Source organism: Drosophila nasuta, chromosome 3 (genome assembly GCF_023558535.2).
Source record: "Drosophila nasuta strain 15112-1781.00 chromosome 3, ASM2355853v1, whole genome shotgun sequence".
NCBI classification, from domain to species: domain Eukaryota; kingdom Metazoa; phylum Arthropoda; class Insecta; order Diptera; family Drosophilidae; genus Drosophila; species Drosophila nasuta.
Window position 1 is genome coordinate 14,365,216 of NC_083457.1, and position 19,942 is coordinate 14,385,157.

The 19,942-nt window shown below is 39.3% G+C and overlaps 3 protein-coding genes across 10 annotated transcripts; 1 reads left to right on the forward strand and 2 right to left on the reverse strand.

The window, feature by feature from the left end:
• Positions 1-391: 391 nt before the first annotated feature.
• On the reverse strand, positions 392-10,897 carry LOC132789253 (endoplasmic reticulum metallopeptidase 1). 6 transcript variants are annotated; one of them, XM_060797142.1, is made up of 9 exons: positions 10,598-10,897; positions 2,883-3,550; positions 2,458-2,815; positions 1,837-2,401; positions 1,588-1,772; positions 1,387-1,530; positions 1,218-1,317; positions 764-1,158; positions 392-699 (listed from the first exon to the last, which is right to left on the reverse strand). In XM_060797142.1, the coding sequence occupies exons 1-9, from the start codon at positions 10,763-10,765 to the stop codon at positions 535-537; spliced, it is 2,748 nt and encodes a 915-aa protein (XP_060653125.1). In that variant the 5' UTR covers positions 10,766-10,897; the 3' UTR covers positions 392-534. The 6 variants fall into 6 exon arrangements, with proteins under 6 accessions (XP_060653125.1, XP_060653126.1, XP_060653124.1 ...); XM_060797143.1 differs by lacking the exon at positions 10,598-10,897 and adding an exon at positions 8,876-9,108 and having other exon boundaries at positions 393-702; XM_060797141.1 differs by having other exon boundaries at positions 394-702; positions 10,598-10,891.
• Positions 9,157-16,310, forward strand: LOC132789255 (endoplasmic reticulum metallopeptidase 1). Of its 3 annotated transcripts, none has more exons than XM_060797147.1 (11): positions 9,157-9,246; positions 12,313-12,990; positions 13,052-13,136; positions 13,197-13,317; positions 13,377-13,531; positions 13,593-13,976; positions 14,040-14,220; positions 14,476-14,801; positions 14,865-15,076; positions 15,548-15,830; positions 15,890-16,310. In XM_060797147.1, the coding sequence occupies exons 1-11, from the start codon at positions 9,176-9,178 to the stop codon at positions 16,055-16,057; spliced, it is 2,664 nt and encodes an 887-aa protein (XP_060653130.1). In that variant the 5' UTR covers positions 9,157-9,175; the 3' UTR covers positions 16,058-16,310. The 3 variants fall into 3 exon arrangements, with proteins under 3 accessions (XP_060653130.1, XP_060653133.1, XP_060653131.1); XM_060797150.1 differs by lacking the exon at positions 9,157-9,246 and adding an exon at positions 9,381-9,715; XM_060797148.1 differs by lacking the exon at positions 9,157-9,246 and adding an exon at positions 9,382-9,669.
• Positions 16,311-16,359: 49 nt separating this feature from the next.
• LOC132789256 (endoplasmic reticulum metallopeptidase 1-like) lies at positions 16,360-19,921 on the reverse strand. Its single transcript, XM_060797151.1, has 7 exons — positions 19,867-19,921; positions 19,002-19,687; positions 17,613-18,544; positions 17,369-17,553; positions 17,162-17,305; positions 16,901-17,103; positions 16,360-16,840 (listed from the first exon to the last, which is right to left on the reverse strand). The coding sequence occupies exons 2-7, from the start codon at positions 19,685-19,687 to the stop codon at positions 16,390-16,392; spliced, it is 2,601 nt and encodes an 866-aa protein (XP_060653134.1). The 5' UTR covers positions 19,867-19,921; the 3' UTR covers positions 16,360-16,389.
• Between the last annotated feature and the right edge of the window lie 21 nt (positions 19,922-19,942).

Below are 19,942 nucleotides of genomic sequence, written 5' to 3' on the forward strand. Positions count from 1 at the left end.
GAGCCCCCGAAATTATGCTATCTGAAAAATGTTTTCGAAAAGGATCTGGAATTCTTCTCTTTGAGATAAGACAGTTAAATATTCAACCTAAAACTCTATCTATATAAAAGAGAAAAGCAATTATTCTTATTTTGTTTCAAACAATCTCTATTTTATAACTTTTGATCTTGATTTAAGACTTTGCCTTCTTGATTGGGCAAGATTGGACAATCTAGAATTTGTGTAGAATTTTTATTTTGATTTAAGAATAAAAACAATATTTTATTCTTGATTTTAGCACGTTTTTTTCTGTGTACGTATTATTCTCTCTCTATATAATTAGCTTTAAGCTTTATTGCGGTATAATAAATATAGGATAAATAATAAGTAAAGTTCGTAAATAACTAAATTGATTTATTTATCAGATTCTATAAAAGTATATTACAGTTAATTGGGTAATGGTTTTATAATCGTACAACAACTTAGGCACTACAATTAGTATATAAATAATATTTTATTATACATTATTTAGCTTAATTTCTACCACTCGTCCCCTTAGAAATACCAACTCTCGTAAGTGCCCACCCAGGCCTGAACATATGCATAGGAAGGGAAGCTGTCGATGTGGTCGCTAAAACTCTGCGATCTCATAGATTCATGATGCACCCAATGGCCGCCTATGCCAATCTCCAAGGTGGGTGTGTCAAACGATGATGTTGTCTTCTAAAAAAGTAAAAATTTCTATTAACATAGAGCACAAACTATGATGATATTGTATACAAACCTCAACATCGATGGTAAACTCGAGTGCACTGCTATCGAGTCCATATGAAAAGTAGATAAAATGTGGCGGAGCTTCATTCTCCTTAAGTAGTGTATCATTGAAGGACCAATCCAGTAGCTTAGCATCGTTTTTGACATTGACAAAAATGGTCATATGATCGGGTCCAGTTAATGAAAAGTTGAAACGTCTCTGAGTTGACTCTTCTAGCTCTTCGACATCCTGTAGAATTAGACTAGGATACTCAGTGGGAATCTGTGGCTTCGCACTTATCGGTATCCACAAGCTGTACTCCCGAGCCTTACTCCAACGATGGTTGTAAAGTGGCATGCCGCAAAACATTTCCTCGTCACAATATTCACTGACTTTGTGTGTGTCTCCAAAGGCTTTGATCTCATCTAAGTGAAAGAGAATAATTAAATTGTTATGATTAAAGAAAATATGATTAAGTGCAAACCTTCAGCAATATTGATACGTCGATCCTGAGGATAAATATAAATGCCGCTCTCATCAGTCCTAGTTGTGCCATCAGCATTGTGAAGCACACGATGAGCATGCTGAAGGAAAGATTTTGAAATGTTTAGTTATTGGCAGATTTAAAACTTACTTTTAAAGTTAAAACTCACTATCACGGCATAGCGTTGTGCTGAAGTCTTAGGCTGGAACGGGAATCCCACGTTTGTTACCGCAATGATAATGAACAAAATGGTGCCAGCAAAGAAGCACAAAACTATGGTTCTAGTTTTGCGGAAGAACATGATGAGTGGCACCTATAATAAATGCTTTTTAATAAAACTAACTTTACATATAGTAGATATAGTACTCACAAGGAAACCCGAAAATATTAGCGAAAAGAACCAAGTAGCCAGAGCTATGCCCATGTCCGGGTTCGATGAGGCACCCGAACGTCCCAGCATGGGGACGATAGTCATTAAAAATGCTGTCAGGATGTAGGTGAAATAGACAAATGGCAATACCTGGCAGACCATGACGGCAATGGCAAACAAATAGGCTATGCAAAAAAGAAAAGTTTATGAAATAAAGTTCAGCTTACATCAGTCAAAATTACCACCTACCTTTGCGATGCCATTTGGTCACCAGATTGACAATGAGTGCGATAATATCGAAGAACACGCAGATCATCAGGAAGCAGGCTGATCGTATGCCCATGGCTGTCAGTGCGATCAGCAATATGATCAGGCAAATGCAATGGGAATGCATGAAGAGCTGCACTCGAAATCCTAGACTTAGCAGATCTTTTTTCGTCTTTTCCAAATAAAGTGAGGGTAGAATGCTCATGCCAAAAATAATGGGGAATCCGTACAGACCAATGATGAGCCACATATGCGTAAACCAACTCAACGAACGATCTACGCCATCCATGAAGACAGCCACAAGCACCGCCAGACCCAAGGCCAACGCCAAGGATACCAACTGTATACCCAATACGATGCCAAAACGAGTCAAGACACCTACCAGGCTGCAACCCGATCGCAACGACATAAAGTATAGGGAGATGACAATTGCCAACAGAGCAATAGCACCTATAACCGAGTTGATTATAACACTTGTGGTCTCTGTGTAGAAAATCATGAACCAGCCCAGAAAGTCATAGAACACATTGTGACCTTCGGCATGAGCCTGCAATCAGTTATAAATAGAGATTGCTCCTCTCAAGTCTCTTATCTGGTACTTACCTCAGGGTCATCCATTTCAGGTGCGTTGGCCAAAGACTTGGCTAAAGAGAGCACATTGTCGCCAGTGTGCTGGAAGGATGAGCGCGGAAAGACATTAACTCGATCGTACTTGGTGTGATAGACATAGCCATTGAATATGTAGGCCATGTCCAGGCCAGGAACACCGCCATAATCCCGAAAGATGCGAAAGTCCGTGTCGGATGGAATGTAACCAGCTTGAAAGATTTCCTCGCCTAAGGTGGTGGCAAACGGATGCGGTACTTGGCGATAGTATTTCATTAACCAAGGATGATTGGGACCCGATTGAAATAGGATTTCACGACCACCACTGCCAGCAGAGTCCAGATTGATGAGTGCTCTGCGAGTGACAATGGTGTAATATATTTAAGTAAAGGAAAGATTAGCTTGATATACTGTCTACCCACTTGCAGTTCTTTGCCCATTTGTGCTGCGTGATGAAGGCGTGGGATGCCTGCAACGGATTCTCCTCGGCGCCATTGAACAGAAAGACAATGGGATGGGCCAGCGGGTCATCGGACTTGGCAATCACGCGCATCACTTCCAGCATGGTGGCCACCATGGAGCCATCATCGCCAGCACCCGGACTGGCAGGCACAGAATCGTAATGGCTATTAATCAGCAGATAGTTCTCGCTGGTGCTGCCCTTCTCACTCAGCTTGACGACCACATTCTGTATGCCCTGATACATGTTCACCATGGTCCAATGGACGTAGGCGCCCGACGCCTGTTGCACATCAACTTCCAGCTCGAAGCGTTCGTTAGCCTCGGCCGCCACCTTGGCCACCTCATCTCGGAGGAACTGTACAGTGGTCACCTCATTGGCTACACTTCCCACTACGCGAGGTCCAATGCGTGTTAGCTCAATGAGCGTGTCCTCGGCACGCTGAGCTATGAAGGCACCCGGATGCGATGACTCCTCGCTGCGTGTGAGTCCCCTGGGCATGTGATTGACTTGGGTGTTGACCACGGACAAGTAGAGGATAAACCAGAAACCAAAGAAGGGGGGTGCATAGTACCATTGCAGTTTCTTGGGCACCTCGAAGTCCACCTCGATGTGATACTTGGAGTTGAACTACACGAGTGAAAGAAAGTGAAAAAAGGGGAAATATTTTAACGATTATTGCTTATTACTAAATGAGAAGTGGTCAATTAACTATAATTATAGCACTGTTTTATGGCCGAGCAACGATTGCCGACAATCGTGCAGTCCAGTCGAGTCAGTTGATATCTAATCAGAAGTCAAGTTAAAAGAGGGGACATCGCACACTGATTGCTCACAATGAGCCAATGTCAGGGCTAATCAGGGAGAAATGGCCGGGCTAATTACCTTTACATACATGACTGTCCATTGTCCGGCCATTCGATTACTATATGGGCTGGGTATGTGCACATGCCTAGGTAAATTATTTATTAATTATGCCCGCGTCGATAAACACACTTATTGGGCCCCCCAGGAAGTGAATCGAGTTGTTATTGCACAGTGTATATTGCCACAACGATAAGCGGTTATTTTGCAAAAAAGAAAAATAAACCAAACGGAATTTTGTCATTTAATCGATGGCGGAATAATGCCTGACATTGAAATCCAAACTCAGCTCTGAACACGCGTCAGTTCTGTCAGTGATTCACTGGCGTGTGGACTAAGCTCTTGGATAAGAATCGGGAATACTTTTTGCATTCTATGTAGTTGTTGCAATAAATCGATAAGCTGCTTGGCTAACAATCAGTCACCAAACATTAGAAGGAAAAAAAAGTCAGCGAACAAAATTAGCAAATCGATTGGCGATCGGTGTCTTTGATCTATTTGCCATAAGCGCAGCTATTCGCATTGTTTCACGTTATCTAATAATACAATGATTAGCCATATATTCTCGATTAGTCGCTGACCGATTTGTATTGAGGCGATAAGTCAATTAGGATCAAGCACACGTCCGAAACGTGCTTAAGCACTTAAGTGCCGCCTGAGTAAACCAAATTTATTTTGAGCGATATGAAAGCATAGATTGCTCTTTCGACGACTTCTAATTAGGAATCCTAGGAACCCCGATAATCTTAATCACTTTTGTTTTTTTCTATGATTTTCGATAACAAAAGGACTAGACAGTTTTTATATTAGGAATATGACTAATTTTCGGATATGACTAATTTTTGTCTCTGATTTTATGTACCAAATATAATCGATCTGTGATTATATTATTCTATATTTTATTTTATATACTTTTTGTCTTTCAATTAATTTACAAATTTGTAGTATTGTTAAATCAACATATCACAATTCAATATTAATATGACTTAATTTACAATATACTTTGTTTTTAATTATTGCATTTAAGTGGTTGCAATTTATATTATATATTGATAACAAATTGACAATGAAATTATTGCAAATACTTATAAAATTGATAACGTAACACATTATTTTCCATTCAAATAATCTTCAAGTGTAGTATCTTGTGAAATTAATATACATATACTAAATTGAATTATTTAATTTTGTGAAATTTATATACACTGATAATTCTTTTTAGCGGAGATTTTCATTAGACGGATATTTCTTTTAGCGGTAACTTTTCATAAGAACAGCGTAATTTTGACCAATTTAAGTGAACACTCCCTTGGAATAATAATTTCTCTACAATGCATTTCTGGACAAGAGATTTTTCCCTTAATTCATAATAGAAAGTAGGTGTTGTAAATAAAACCCTGATATTAAAAGTATAATATCGGAAATTGCACACCAATCCTTAACATAAAAATAAGCACTTAATATTTTTTCTTTAAACACTTTCAAATATATATTTTTTTACAAAAAAGTGTTGAAAAAAAATTTGCAGTTTAATTTTAAATGGTTTTTAGGTTTTTTAGGTTTTATTCATTTTTTTTAAGAAGGCGAACTAAAAAGTGACAGTTATCATGATTGTACAATATTTTTGCTGAGCTAATAAATGATACTGCTGCGTTGTATCAACGTTTCAATGTTTATCACAAACTTTTCATATAATACAAATCGATCATTCAATAGTTTTGTCAGTTCAATTAGTGTAAATATTCATATTTAAATAAAAAGGATGTTCCAAAAATTATGTATTTCCGAAAAAGATTCATATCGCATTAACTGTATTTTTCAATTTATATACAATTTAAGGCAATTATCCTTGATATGCAATTATCGTAATATTTATAAAATTGTAGTTTTTATATAATTTTCGTAAATTGTTTTTTAAATGTTAACTATGAAATGTTAGTTCAATTCTAAGAATTGCTTTAATTAATTGTAATACATACACCCATGTTAAAAGTGTCTGCTGAATAAAAATTACACTTTTTAAAGCACTTCACAGCACTAGCAGGTTAGGTTTTGATTTTGATTTGTGCCCGACCGATCGAAGATCGAAGACGACTTGCAACCGCCACTTAAACTTTACAAATGAGGACTAACTTTGCGTGGATCGCTGCTCAAATATAACTACACGTCGAGGTCTCGATACTAATTGGGTGCAAAAGAGTTATCGAAGGAATTCAATATCTAACTAATGGTGATGCGATAAACACGGGCAATTATTGTACCCCGCGAGTCGTCAGCAGGGGAACGTAGCTAGATTTTTGTCTTATTGGATGTTATTATCGCACACTTATTGCTCCGGTAGTATTCATACACCTGTATGGTAGTCGCACTTTTAATGTGCGTCAACTATGGTTATAGCACTTTGACTTTGTTTCTCCACCAGTTTTATCTTTATGATGAAGAAATTCTGATATTCTCTTTGGGCAAAAAAACACACTTTTACGCCCGTTTACTTGACGGCGGCATTGAGCCTCAGAAGTTTACGCGTTTACTCGTATATTTATCTAATAACTGAATAACGAACGAATCGCGAATAACAACGTCTGTGGGGGCTATGAATATGTGTAGAAGGTATTTCTAGGCAACGCGTACCGATGCCTCTCCCACTCACTCGATGACTGACTAAGTGTCTGTGGCATCCACTTCAATCCAGAGCCAAACCCGAGCCCCAACCCAGACAAAGATACTAGGCAACTGTTGTGCCTGGCTGCCTATGTCACTTGTCTCACTCTCTTTGGTTTTGTAATGTAATGTTTCTCTACAGAGTTAACTAATTAATTTCTGCGTCGTTTTGTTGATTCCCCATTTCAGTTTGTGTGTCATTGCATTCTTTTGTTTGTCACATCGTTTGTCTCTATTGCTCTTCTCTTTTTCTTTTTTCTTTTTTTTTGCAAATTCTCGATTGGGCTTGGGGAGCATCAAGCATCGAGTTACTTTGATTTTGCTTGATTAACAAATTGTTTACATTTAAATAACATTTTGTTAGCATTACTGTGTGTCTCTGTCTCTGGCTGTGTCTGTGTGTGTGTTTTGTGCTTTTGCATACACTTGTTCATTTTCCCATTTTTGTTTTTTTGTTGCCGCTTGAATGCACCGAGTGCTGGGAAATTGACTCGTTTGCTGTGCTGCCCATCCGAAAAAATTATGTCAACTACTATTACTATGTTATTTCTCGGAATCGCATTTTCGCGCTCCACTGCTCGACAACCGAAACTGAGAAATTACCCAAAAACATTTTTCCATATTTGGAAGCAAGATTAAATGCGAAAATTGTGCCAAATTAGAATAGTTATACTATTTCGGAACATCATTTTAATAGAAATCAATATTTATCGGCTATTACTATGAAATATTCATTAAGAACAAAAACACAATTAAAAGTTTATCAGCTCACTATAAAATCATTAACATTGAAGCACTATTAAATTGGCTTGTTGAGAAGATTTATTGGAGCCTGTTCTGCCATTTACAGATAATATGGTTCCTAAAATATCAACAATCTTCTGAGGAAATGCACTTGTCAGCCAATTCTCGCCGTTAAGACCTCCAAGTATGCCATAATCTCAATGGCTCTCGAGTGGGATATTAAGCTCTTCGATATTCGAGTATATATACAAGTACTTTATATATATGAATGATGCTTTTCATCAGGAATGCTTGAGGAAATCCATCTGAACTCGAAGATTCCCTATAAATCTATAAAACTTAGCTTAATATTGCGATATATAGAGAAGCTTTTATTGGTTTAGAGCTATCAGTATAATAATAAGGAATTGTAACTATAAGCATAAAGTCGATTACCCATACTTAAGTTTATGGGTTGCTAAAGATATCAGATAATCGTTAATTAACAACGATCCGATCTAATTGAAGGCGGAGTATTCAGCGATAATGTGCACAACAAGTAAACAAAAGAAAATTTTTTTTTTTTAATTTTCCAAATTCGTGACTAAAAATATCAACAATGTTTCGATGTGAATTTTGATATGGTAAAAATATTTTCGGTGCCACAAAACGAGAGTGTGGTCAACACGTGTTGCCATGATGCTAATTGTTGAATGGGGGTATATTTTTAGTGAGTGAGTGTACATATTTATCTGCACATAGTACTGTCTCACTGTTGTCGAATGTGAGCACTAGAAATCAAAGAGAAATTTGACTTGCACCTTAATCCAAAACATTCGAGAATTAATCTCTAAATACTTATCAATTATGGCAGCAATTATGGCTAATTATTAGTGAAGTCACAGGCTTATCGGTCTGTATCTATGGAAGTAGTATTTGCGATTCCATTTGATAAGGATTTGCACGTCCCTTTACTCCGACAGATAAACTACAATCTACACCCGTACCTTTGAGCCAAGCCCCGTCGAGGGGAGCAACAAGTTTTCAAAGTGGATTAAGCTTAAAACTGAAAAACCTTAAGAAATACTGTTGAACTACAAAAAGATAAAACAATAAACGTAATAAGTTATAGGTTAAAACATTAAACTAAAACCCTGCATTTAAATAAATTCCATACCTCTCTTACATTAATGATATAAAGATGTAGGTTGGTGCTGGTTGAAATAAGCTGTTGGTTTTCCATTAAAACATTTCATTGGAATTGTTGCTAAATATATAGATGAAATACTCTGTACTATAGATGGAGAAGTTACTTGTGTAACATATAATATTATAGCACGCCTTAACTTTAAGCTTAATTGTAAGCTAAACTATGAACATCTTTTATAGTCCTACCATTAAAATCACTTCTAAAAAGTTAAGTTATGTTAAGTTAGGTTTACTAATGATTGAAGCCTTTCATTGCTTTGTTATAAAATAAATTTTACTATTTGGATAACGCTATTTATGATATTAAGATAAGTAGTTTTATTAAGTATAAGCTAAGTAGATTTATTACGAACCACTTAGTTTGATATTAATATAAAATGTAGACATCTTAAATTATATCGTCTACACCTAGCTTATTATATTATGGTAATTATCGGTGTAGCTTTCCACAGGCGATTAAGATATTGTAAATATTTTCGATAGCACTTATGGAATTACCCTCGTATCAATGTGTTGTGTGCTGCGTCGGTTCTCTTTGCTGTTTATAATGCTGCTAATGCGATAGTGGGTCCAATTTTGTAGGCGTATGATAAGCTCACAGCCGGACCGTGAATTATGGCTTAACCACAGCAAATCCATCAATTCGGGAGTTTGCTATAAAATTGCTACTGGCAGTTGGCTAATGTTTTAGTAGACCTACGGCCGGTATACGTTGAGGACACGGTGGCAAAACGGTGGCTAAATTCAGCTAAGTGGTTTGAACAACCATTCAACAGGATTTCGGATTAAGCGTATTCGATGTTTTCGCGGTGTGTCAAGTGTGGTGGTTGCAACAACAACGGCAACATCGTGGAGAAGAACAGTGGCAAGTGAGTTCGCTGCGTCGCAACAAGTTCTCATTCGCTCGCATGTTGATCGTGTTGATGCTCTTGCCTCTGAGTCTTTGCTCTTTTGTGCTCTTTTCATTTTGCTCTCACGTCTCCTGCTGCAGCGCTCTGTGTCCGACCAGACGATCGCCGACCGTCGAAGGCGACAGTTGTGGTTGTGTTTATTGGTTGTTCGTGTCTCGATCTCGTCTCGTCTCGACTCGTCTCGTGTCAGCTGATGGCACATGTTGCTGCCTTTTGCTGTTGACCGCGTTCGATCATTTTGTCATCGCATTTTTATATAAGCAAAGAGCCCAAAAAAAAACAAGAAAATAAAAACTTTATTCGCGTTTATTTTCGGCAAGTCTTGTGCCCAGAAAACTGTGTGTGGATAGTGGCCAATTTGTGTGAGAAGAATTCAAAATTGTGAGTGCATATTACGGAAGAACGTTCTTCTTCAGTGTCTTCTGCAGTGAGTGTACGAATACTCGAATTTATAACACTTTGTTTGGCTTCTTGTGGTGCCCTCCAGACGACGCCGTGCGGCAAGTTCTTGGTTTCCAATCAACAAAGCAACGGCAACCGCAACGGCAAAAGCAACAGAGACAGCAACAGCAACAGCAACAACAACTGCAACAGCAACAGGCGCAGCAACGGCAACGGCAGCCGCAACTTCCTTTACCTCGTCTGCGTCTTGTGTTGTGTGTGGCAAGTTGCTGCGTTGCTGCAGCGTCAAGAGTCAGGTTATTGACTTTCTATTGTGCGCGACCCTTGCCGCATGTCGCACATGTATCTGCTAATGTTGCTGCAGCTCTAGCTGTAGCTGTATCTGACAGATACTTTGATTGGGCTGCTCTTTCCGCTTCACAACAGCTTCGAAACCAAAACCAAAACAAATGCTGCGACTGTGACTCTGACTGTGGATGTGGATGTGGATGTAGATGTAGATGTGGCATTGCTGTGTTGCTGGTGTTGTCACACTTGATTGCCGACGCCTCGTCGGCTATTTGGATTTTCTTCCCATTTAGATACTCTTTAAATAGCATTTTCTTTAGCTCTCCCCACACACAAGTAGGAGAGATTTCAGTTTGCTTTTGTTTATTTTATTCAACTGGCGTGGCGTGGGCGTGGCCCCAGACAAACTCACAATGCCACACACTCATACAAAAACCGACTTTGTTATTTATGGAAAATAAAAATAATAACCGCTGCAGCGCCAACTGATTAAGGCACTTGCATGCTAAATCGATTAACGACACGTCGTCCCCATCCACAAACAGTGAATAATTACAACTACATACACTCGTATGCGAGAATTGCAACTGCCTCGACTTCTGCTGCTCCACTTACTTACACACACACCCCGATTGTCTCTCATTAATGCGAATTTGTTTTTAACACGTCTCCGTCGGTCTTTTAATCGCCCCATCGTTGTCGATGCCGGAGTCGAAGTCCCTGGCCTTTGGGGGTCACGCGACGCATTGCTGGAAATGGGTCGATGTCGAAGGGACCCCAATTGCATTCCGCATGCACTTTAATCATTAGCCGCAAATGCGAAATTTTATTTCACTCTCACACTGAACCATTTACTCTTGTTTCTTTTTCTGTTTTCGGCTCGTCTGCAACCATTTGGCACTAGGTATACATTATTATGTTTATTTTTTAGCGTTGCGTCTCATTAAATTTTTTAGCGTAAACATTGTTCTATTTGTATTTATATTCCACCACGTTGAAACCCATTTGCACTTCAGGGGCTTTTCATTTCGCACAGTTTCAACTGCTTCTGCTTATAGCATGTGTGATTGTGTAGCAGCGAGCTTTTGTCGGCCTTGCTCAGGGCAAAAAGGGGCACAACAATAAGGTTATAATAGGACTGTGTTAGTGAGCAACAAGGTACTAAATGTATGTGCAATTGCAGTTGTGTAGCAGTGAGCCTTTTGTCAGCCTTGCACTGGACAGAAAAGGTACAAACATTAGGTTATGTCTACCAAATATGTCTGTTGATGAAGCGCAAATGATTTAAATGCCTTTTACAGGGTATTTACTTGTGTATTCAAGAACATACTTTGAAATTATTTGTTTCATTCTCAAATGCACAAATAAGTCATATAAACGGCAGATCATTAAACAAAAATATTATGGGCCAAGTTGCTATAAATAAAAACAAAAATGTTGCGTCCAAATGTACAAATGTGTCCCGCCAATGTTAATTTCGGCAGTGAGTGAATATGCAATTTTGTTTTTGTTCATTTCATTTGATTTCATTTGTTATTCTGCATTGTTTTTACTATATTCTTCCTATTTGTTTTGCTTGGTAATTTGTGTTTATGAGCTAATCGTCCGGTATCCGTTTGAAAATCGAATTTTCTTTGACGTTTTTGGTCCAACACATGTTGCTCTGAGATCAGCAATTTGCGCTGATGACGATTCTTAAATAAACTATGACAAAATATGAGAAAAATGAGGTGAAAAATAACACCAATTAATTTCTGCTGAATTCGTGTAATTTTTGTTATGACACTTTAACTGAAAACAAGGTTAGCTTTCTACATGTTATCTCGAAACAAATTGACATGCTGCTATTGCCGATGATTGATATTAAAATATAGTATTCTAGGGAATCAAATGACATGATAATCCATTTCGGATTTTGTCCGACAGTAGATTGCGTGTTCTAATGAATATATAGAGAGTACTTGTGATTGATTCACAGAATGACATTAATCTATACATGAAGTGTGGCGCTGAGCCACTTGATTGCAATGTTTCACACATGTTTTTGTGCTGCGTGGGGGGGTGAAGAAGGGAGTTGCTCCACTTATCTCTTATCAGTCAGCTCAATTATTTTAGGCAATGTGTGTGGTGGCCTGACTCGCTTCCGCCACCAAAACTCATGCGTGTTAACTCTCTCGATAATGAAAATGATGGGGGATGTGAATGTGATTGTGATTGTGGATGACTGTGGTCATTAGTGAATCAATTCAATTAGCTTGGGTTCAGTGACTAGCTGTGAGAGGGGGAAACTTCATTTCACTGCGATTCATTTCAATATTTTTTATTCACTTGCAGCGACAATATGAATTCCAAATATGAGAACATGAAGATCATCTACAATCGCAGCAAAATCGGCTGGTATTGGGCACCTCTCTTTGTCGCCTTCTGGTTTCTGCTGTACTATTTGGTTGTGATGCCCAGTTTCCATAGCATGCCCCCGCTTAAGACTCTCGATGATGAACTGAGCCAACCGGGACAATTTATTGGTGAACGTGCCGAGAGCACATTGCTCAAACTGACAAAGATTGGACCCAAAGTTGTGGGCAGTGCGGCAAATGAGCAAGTTGCTGTTCAGTTTCTTCTCAGCGAGATCAGCGATATCATTGATGACTCTCGCGATGATCTGTATGATATTGAGAAGGATGTGCAGATTGCCTCTGGCAATTATCTGCTCTGGTCTATGGTGAATGTGTATCAGAGTGTGCAGAATGTTGTGGTCAAAGTCTCACCCAAAAATGCCACCAGCTCGGCAGCTCTGTTGATCAATAGCCACTTTGACTCCGTGCCTGGCAGCTCAGGAGCTGGAGACTCGGGCATGATGTGTGTCATCATGTTGGAAGTGCTGCGTGTGATAACCAAGCATGAAACCCCACTCACCTATTCGCTCATCTTTCTCTTCAATGGCGCCGAGGAGAATCCATTGCAGGGTTCCCATGCGTTTATTACCCAACATCCTTGGGCACCCAATGTTCGGTAAGTTCCCCCATTTACAGCTTACTGCAATCATAATCTAATTTAATATTTCATTGCACAGTGCTGTAGTTAATCTGGATTCAGCTGGAAGTGGTGGGCGAGAGATTCTCTTTCAGTCTGGACCCGATCACCCCTGGCTAATGAAGGTAGTCTAGATATATTTGACAAACAATTAGTTTAACTAATAAAATGCTTTCTCTTTGCAGTACTATGGAAATCACGCAGCTCATCCTTTTGCCTCAACTATTGGCGAGGAACTGTTTCAGAATGGTTTCATTCCTTCAGAAACCGATTATCGCATTTTCCGTGACTTTGGCAAAATTCCCGGTAATTAAGAGACGAATCCCAATGCGATCTGCATTCTAAACTTTCTCTTTTCCATCAAGGTCTCGATATGGCGCATGTTTCCAACGGTTATGTATACCATACAAAATTCGATCGTTTTAATATTATACCAAGACGTACTTATCAATTAACTGGTGACAATCTGTTGGCCATAGTCAAGGCATTGGGCAATGCGCCTGAATTGGAAGATCCTGCAGTGAGTTCGATAATAAAGCGCTTAAATTGGAATGGTAGAGACAAACTCAATTTATTTACAGAAATACGCCGAAGGTCACATGATCTTCTTCGATGTGCTGGGCTGGTTTTTCATCTATTATCCAGAAGATGTCGGTTTCATTATCAACATTTGTATTTGCGCTCTAGTTCCCATTACAATTGTAGCCTACATTTGGAGCATGGCCAGCAATACGGGCATGTTTAGACGTCGCATCTTTGCCAAGTTTGGCATCTTGGCTGCGATTCAATTGTGCGGCGTTGTTCTCAGTATGGGCTTGGCCATTGCCATAGCATTTTTCCTGGACGCTGTTGGTTTGTCAATGTCCTGGTTCTCACAAACGTGGATGATCTTTGGCTTGTACTTCTGCCCCATGTTCTTTGGCCTCGGAATTTTGCCGGCCATTTACTTTAGTCGCACAAAGGAGGTTAGTTATTTCTATAATTAATAGTTTTATTAATAATTACTAACGATTAAATTATTATTACAGCATGGCCTACCTTTGGGATATGGCATTCAATTGTTGATGCATTCGCATTGCCTGATCCTGACTTTGCTCATGGTAGTTATGCTCTGCTACAATGTTCGCTCCGCCTTCATTTTGCTCATCTGTATTTGCTTTTACACGATCTCCGTGCTCATCAACATGGCCACATGTGCCCATAAAACAAGTAAGTATTTGCTGCTTCGCTTAAGCCCGATAATGCTATTCTTTTTTGTGGTTAACACAAGTTTTAAAAGAGGTAGCATTTCACAAATATATTTTCAAGCTTAATAGTGTTTTAAGATTACCAATTTTGTAACGGAAGTTATCCGTTCAACTCAGTAAATGTATGCTATGGTATAGGATTAAAATCTATAATATATCTCAATATAATTTGGTATTCTTTTGTATTCTTACTTTTCTCCATCAACATTCTTTTCAGACTTCTTGTGGCTGATTCCCCATTGCATTTGCCAAATCCTGCCCTTCATGTTCTACGCCTATTGTTGCTATGCTTTCTACATTGTCTTCACTCCAATGCAAGGACGCGAGAGTAGTTCAAATCCCGAATTATTGATTGGAGGCTACACAGCGGTGTTTTGTCTCTTGTTGTCGCCATTCTTAGTGCCCTTACTTTGCCTGTTCCGCAAATCAAAGACCATCATCTCACTGTTTGGTGTCTGCACAGTGATCTTCATCATCTTGGCTGCCACGCCAGTCGGTTTCCCTTATGTGGAAAAGACAGCAGTGCAGCGATTCTTCTCTGTGGTAAGTTTACAATTGCGATTTTTATAGACTTCATTCCTCAATGTATTCTTTTTCTAACTGAAGCACACTGCACGTACTTTCCACAATGGAGACGCTGCCGCCTCAGTGAATCACACGGATTCTGGTTATTACGTGATGCCTGTGGATCGTCATCCCAAATCACTGGACAACATTCTTTTCGAGAATACCGAATACAGCCGAGCGAATCGAAGTGAATGCGATACGGAAATCATGTGCGGATTCCCCCTTTACAGCACACGCTGGGTGAAGGCAATGTGAGTAAAAAGATTCCCAAAACGAATCATTTTTATAACCGCTACCCGTATTACAATAATTGTTGAATTGTTGAACGCAGATCAAGTTTGCTTTAGATTAATCCACGACCTTGTCCGCCCCTGCTAATCGAAATAAAGAATTCGAATAGCAAGATTTTTGGTACTCACAATAATAATTATAGTATTTATGATTCCTGAATATATGGTTTCAATCAAATAAATATTTTAAAAGTTATTTAAAAATTATCTAATATGGAAAAACCGCCTATAGTTGAATACAATACTATATAAATATACCAATTGGTACTCGGTATAATTTTGTATTTTTGGGCATATTAATTTGGTATTTTTAAGGAATAATATGGCACAGTTTTCTTTATTCAAAATGGATAGCGGGTATCTTACAGTCGAGCAGATTTGCTTGTAGCATTCGTACTTGTTCTTACCAATATTTCTCAATTAACTTCACAGGCCAAATGGCTTCTGGATACCTGGTCCTGAGCCCAACAAATACTATATGCCCGAGTTGACAATCATTAGCAAGGAGAGCACTTCGGATACCAATATAATATTCACTTTAGAGATCACTGGACCGGATCACACAAGCATATTCATTCAGCCATTGGATGACGCCAAGCTGGTTGACTGGACATTCACAAGGGAGCCATTAGATATGGGTTTGCCGCCGCCTCACTACATCTATTGGTCATATGCATTAGATCCCACGCCATTGCGCTTCAATCTGGAATTTGAGGTAAGACCTTAGCTTAAGACCTTTGTGATTTAAGATAGTTATTTTATTTACTCTTGCAGCGTGAGAGTCCCGATTGGTCGGGATCTACATTCAGAATGGCCGTAATGGGTCACAGAATACACGATGACATGTATATAGAGGAGGATTACCGAGAGTTCCTGGCCAAGTTTCCATCTTGGGCACATGTGAACGGCTGGATTGGTTCCTACACCAGTTGGCAGCTCTAAGAGCTTCCGCAAATGTTTGACATTTGATATTACCACTCACTTCCCAGTATCCACTATTCACTCAGTACTCATATTTTGAGTAGGTTTGCCATGATATCTGGACTGAACTGTTGTTAAATGTTTCATTCTCAGTGCAGAGATTTTTTATCGATCGAACAAAGTGTTTTATCTAACACAAAAAGCACATGTCATTTTATTGTATTAATGATCTAGAATTATAAATTACAACTATTGCGAAAATCCAAAACAAAATTACAATTAATGAATTTGTATTAAAAATATATATTTTAAATTTATTTATTAAGTCACAATAGCTGTTTGTTTATTCATTTCTAAAATACCCAGCTCTCGTAAGAGGCCAACCAATCAGTTGTATACGACCAGTCTGGGAATGTGTCCAGGAAATCCTTAAAGTCTGATGTGTAGTACTCTGGGTGATAGAGGAAATGAACGATCACTGACATCTTGAAGTAAGGTCCATCTGTATTTTCAGCATCATGCTCAAACTCAAGCCAGAAGTTGAAGGGTGTCGTGACCATGGAGGATACATGGTTTATAAAGTAGGGAGGCGAACGCCCATCCAACAAGACAGTATCATCCACGGACCAATTGGTGATTTTTACATTTGACTTGGGATCAATGAAGATCACAATACGATCGCCCGACTTTATATTGTACTCGTAACGTTTCCTCGTAGCACTTATGGACTGCTTCGAGACGTCTGTTAGCTCTGTAGTCACTGGAAACACTGGGGCAGTGCTGTATATCCAGAGTGCACTATCCCTGAAAAATGCGGAAAAAGGATCAGTACATTCGACTTTCTTGTGCTGCATCTTAACTTACTTCCAATTCAGCCAACGTCCGTTGTAAAGCGGTAATCCACAATAAGGTTCCGAGGCACAGTTGTTTGTGAGCCAGCTTTCGGGTTCCACGTCCTTTAATGTTGTATCATAAAGTTCGGAGTACCGAGTGTCCACGGGTTGAATATAAAATCCAGACTCTCGAGTTGTCGTACTATCCTCATTGTGTAGCACTCGTTCAGTGTGCTTAATAAAATATATTGATTTAATACAAATTTTCAATAATAAGAATAAAATACTCTACCAGCACATAATATCTCTGAGTAGCAACCTCCGCCTTAAAAGGAAAGCCAGCTGGAGTGGCGGCCAGGATGATGAATATGATGGTTATGACGCCAAACATTGAAATAAAGATCTTCGATTTACGGAACTTGAACAGAATTGGTATCTGAAAAGGGTGATGAAAATATTGTCAGTATATTTAAAATATTTTTTTGGTGATCAAACCTACAATGAAGCCAGCGAAATGCATCGTCATAAGGCCAATAAACAGAGCCAGGAGCATGTCGGGTTTGCTGTCGGGACCATCACGTCCCTGCATGGGCACGAAAACCAGCAGAAACTCGTAGTTCAAAAAGGTGTAGAAGAGGAAAGGCGCCAGCTGACACAACAGGTGAACGCTCATGAAGAATCGTTCTGAAAAGCGCTCAATGAGAGATCAGTATATCAAATTAAGGAAGAGTCTTTTTACTTACTCTTAAAGATGAGCTTGAAGATTAGCTGCAGTAGCACTGAGATGGTGTAGAAGAACAATCCAAACATGGGAAAGAAGGCGGATCGTACGCCCATGCACATGAGGATCACACAGACGAGGACAATCAGGATGCAATGGGCATGCATGAAGCAAGCAATCGTGTCATTGAGCTTCATGTTCGTTTTGTGCTTCGTCCACTGAATGTAGAAGGCTGGCAACAGTCCCAAGCCAAAGAAGAATGGGCAGAAGTACAGTCCGAATGTCATCCAAATGCCATAATACCAAGATTCACTTAAGCCAACGGCATGCATAAAGACTGCCACGATTAAGGTCAGTCCCCAGGCAATGATCACAGCGCCCAACTGTACGAGGAAGATAACACAAAATCGAAGGACGATGGCTTTGGGAGCATCCGAATCATTCTGCTTGGTCATGAAGTAGATGGAAATGCAAATCGCAATGAGAGCAACCACAGATACAACCGTATTTATGGCAATGCTCGCAGCTTCGGTGTAGACGACCATGAACCAGCCGAGGTAGTCGAAGAAAACCGCATGTCCTTCCTCATGGGCAGCAGTGTCATCCAATTCGGGTGCGTTGGCCAGTGCCCAGGTTAGCGCCAAGACATTCTCACCCGTCGATTGGTATGTGCCTGGTGCCAGATTCTTAAAGTTGTCGAACTTAGTGTGATACACATAGCCGTTGAGGGCATGGGCCATGTCTAAGCCGGGCACGTTACCAAAGTCTCGGAAGATTCGAAAGTCCGTGTCAGAGGGTATAAAGTTATTCTGGAACAACTCCTCAGCGAGGGTGACGGAGAAAGGATGCGGTGCGTGCTTCTGATAGTAGTTCATGAGCCATGGGTGATTTGGTCCCGTTTGGAATAGCACTTCCCTGCCGCCCGATCCTGTAGAGTCCAGATTGATGAGCGCTCTATAATAAATAAGGAATTTAAAATAATTTTTGTTTAATTTTTATTTTTTCTAATCTTTTTATTTGTGGATTATCAATTTAAAACATTTTAACGACAGACAATAAGCATGAATACGACTTGTTGCAATCAAATGTAAAAACAAATCATTTAATGATTACCAACAAAATTTTCAATTATCACTACCCATATCACTACCCATATCTATCAAATATTCTGAGTGTAGTAGTATTGCGATATACCAAATATAACGTTTGGTATATATATCTGTATATTGTCGGTACGTTAATTTAAAGTATTTTGTAGATATTTATATTCCTAAAAATTATTAAATTAATTAAGAATTATTTGGTACACGGAAACACTAATACTCCCAATATATACTTTATGGAGTCAGCCAGTTATATACTTTTCCTGCCTTTTTCCCCTTTTGTACAATGGGTATAAATATTCACTTACTTGCAATTCTTTGCCCATCTGTGGCTTGTAATGAAGCCATGTGAACCCCGCAAATTTGACTCCTCAGCACCGTTGAAGAGAAACACCACTGGATGATCGAGTGGCCGATCCGAGAGTGAAATGACACGTAAAGTTTCCAACATAATGACGACCATAACGCCATCATCACCAGCAGCTGGTGTCTTCACCTCAGAATCGAAGTGCGAATTTACCAGTAAATAATTATCGTTGGGTGAATCTTTTCTGCTGATTCTGACCACAATATTGGACACGTTGGCATAGCTGGTGGCCACATTCCACAAATAGAAGCCACCAGAAGCATACTGCACCTCCCACTCAAAGTCATAGAGATCGGTGCGAGACTGTTCCACAATCTTTTCCACTTCCCGCTTTATGAAGTTTACGGTGTGCACCTCATTGTTCTCAGAGCCTACCATTTTGTTGCCTATTGCCGAATACTCGGCAAGCAGATGCATGGCTCGCTCACCGATAAACTCATCGGGGTGATTGGCCTCGTCACGCACATACAACATTTTGGGATAGGAAAAGAAACTTGGTATCACTGCCGCATAGAAGATTGCGAACCAAATTGCACAAAAAATGGGGGCTCCATACCAAGGCCACTTTTGGCTGTCCGAGCGATGTGCTTTCTGATCAGAGGTTAAATCAACGCTGAAGAAAGTCATCTAAGATAGTAGGGAAAACCATTTCAGTAAAGAAGTAAAAGAATAGTTATTATAACACATTTAAGGAACTATCACTTATTTCAATTATTTGTGTAAGTTTATGCCACAATAAAATTAGAGGTATTACTCATTTTCACATGTTTCACAGTGTTTTTAAAATTATATAATTTCTGGTTAACCTTAATATCTTCTTAACGGAATCTTAGGATAAAAAGTCGACCGATTCACCACACGTTCTCTAAGTAACTAATTTGA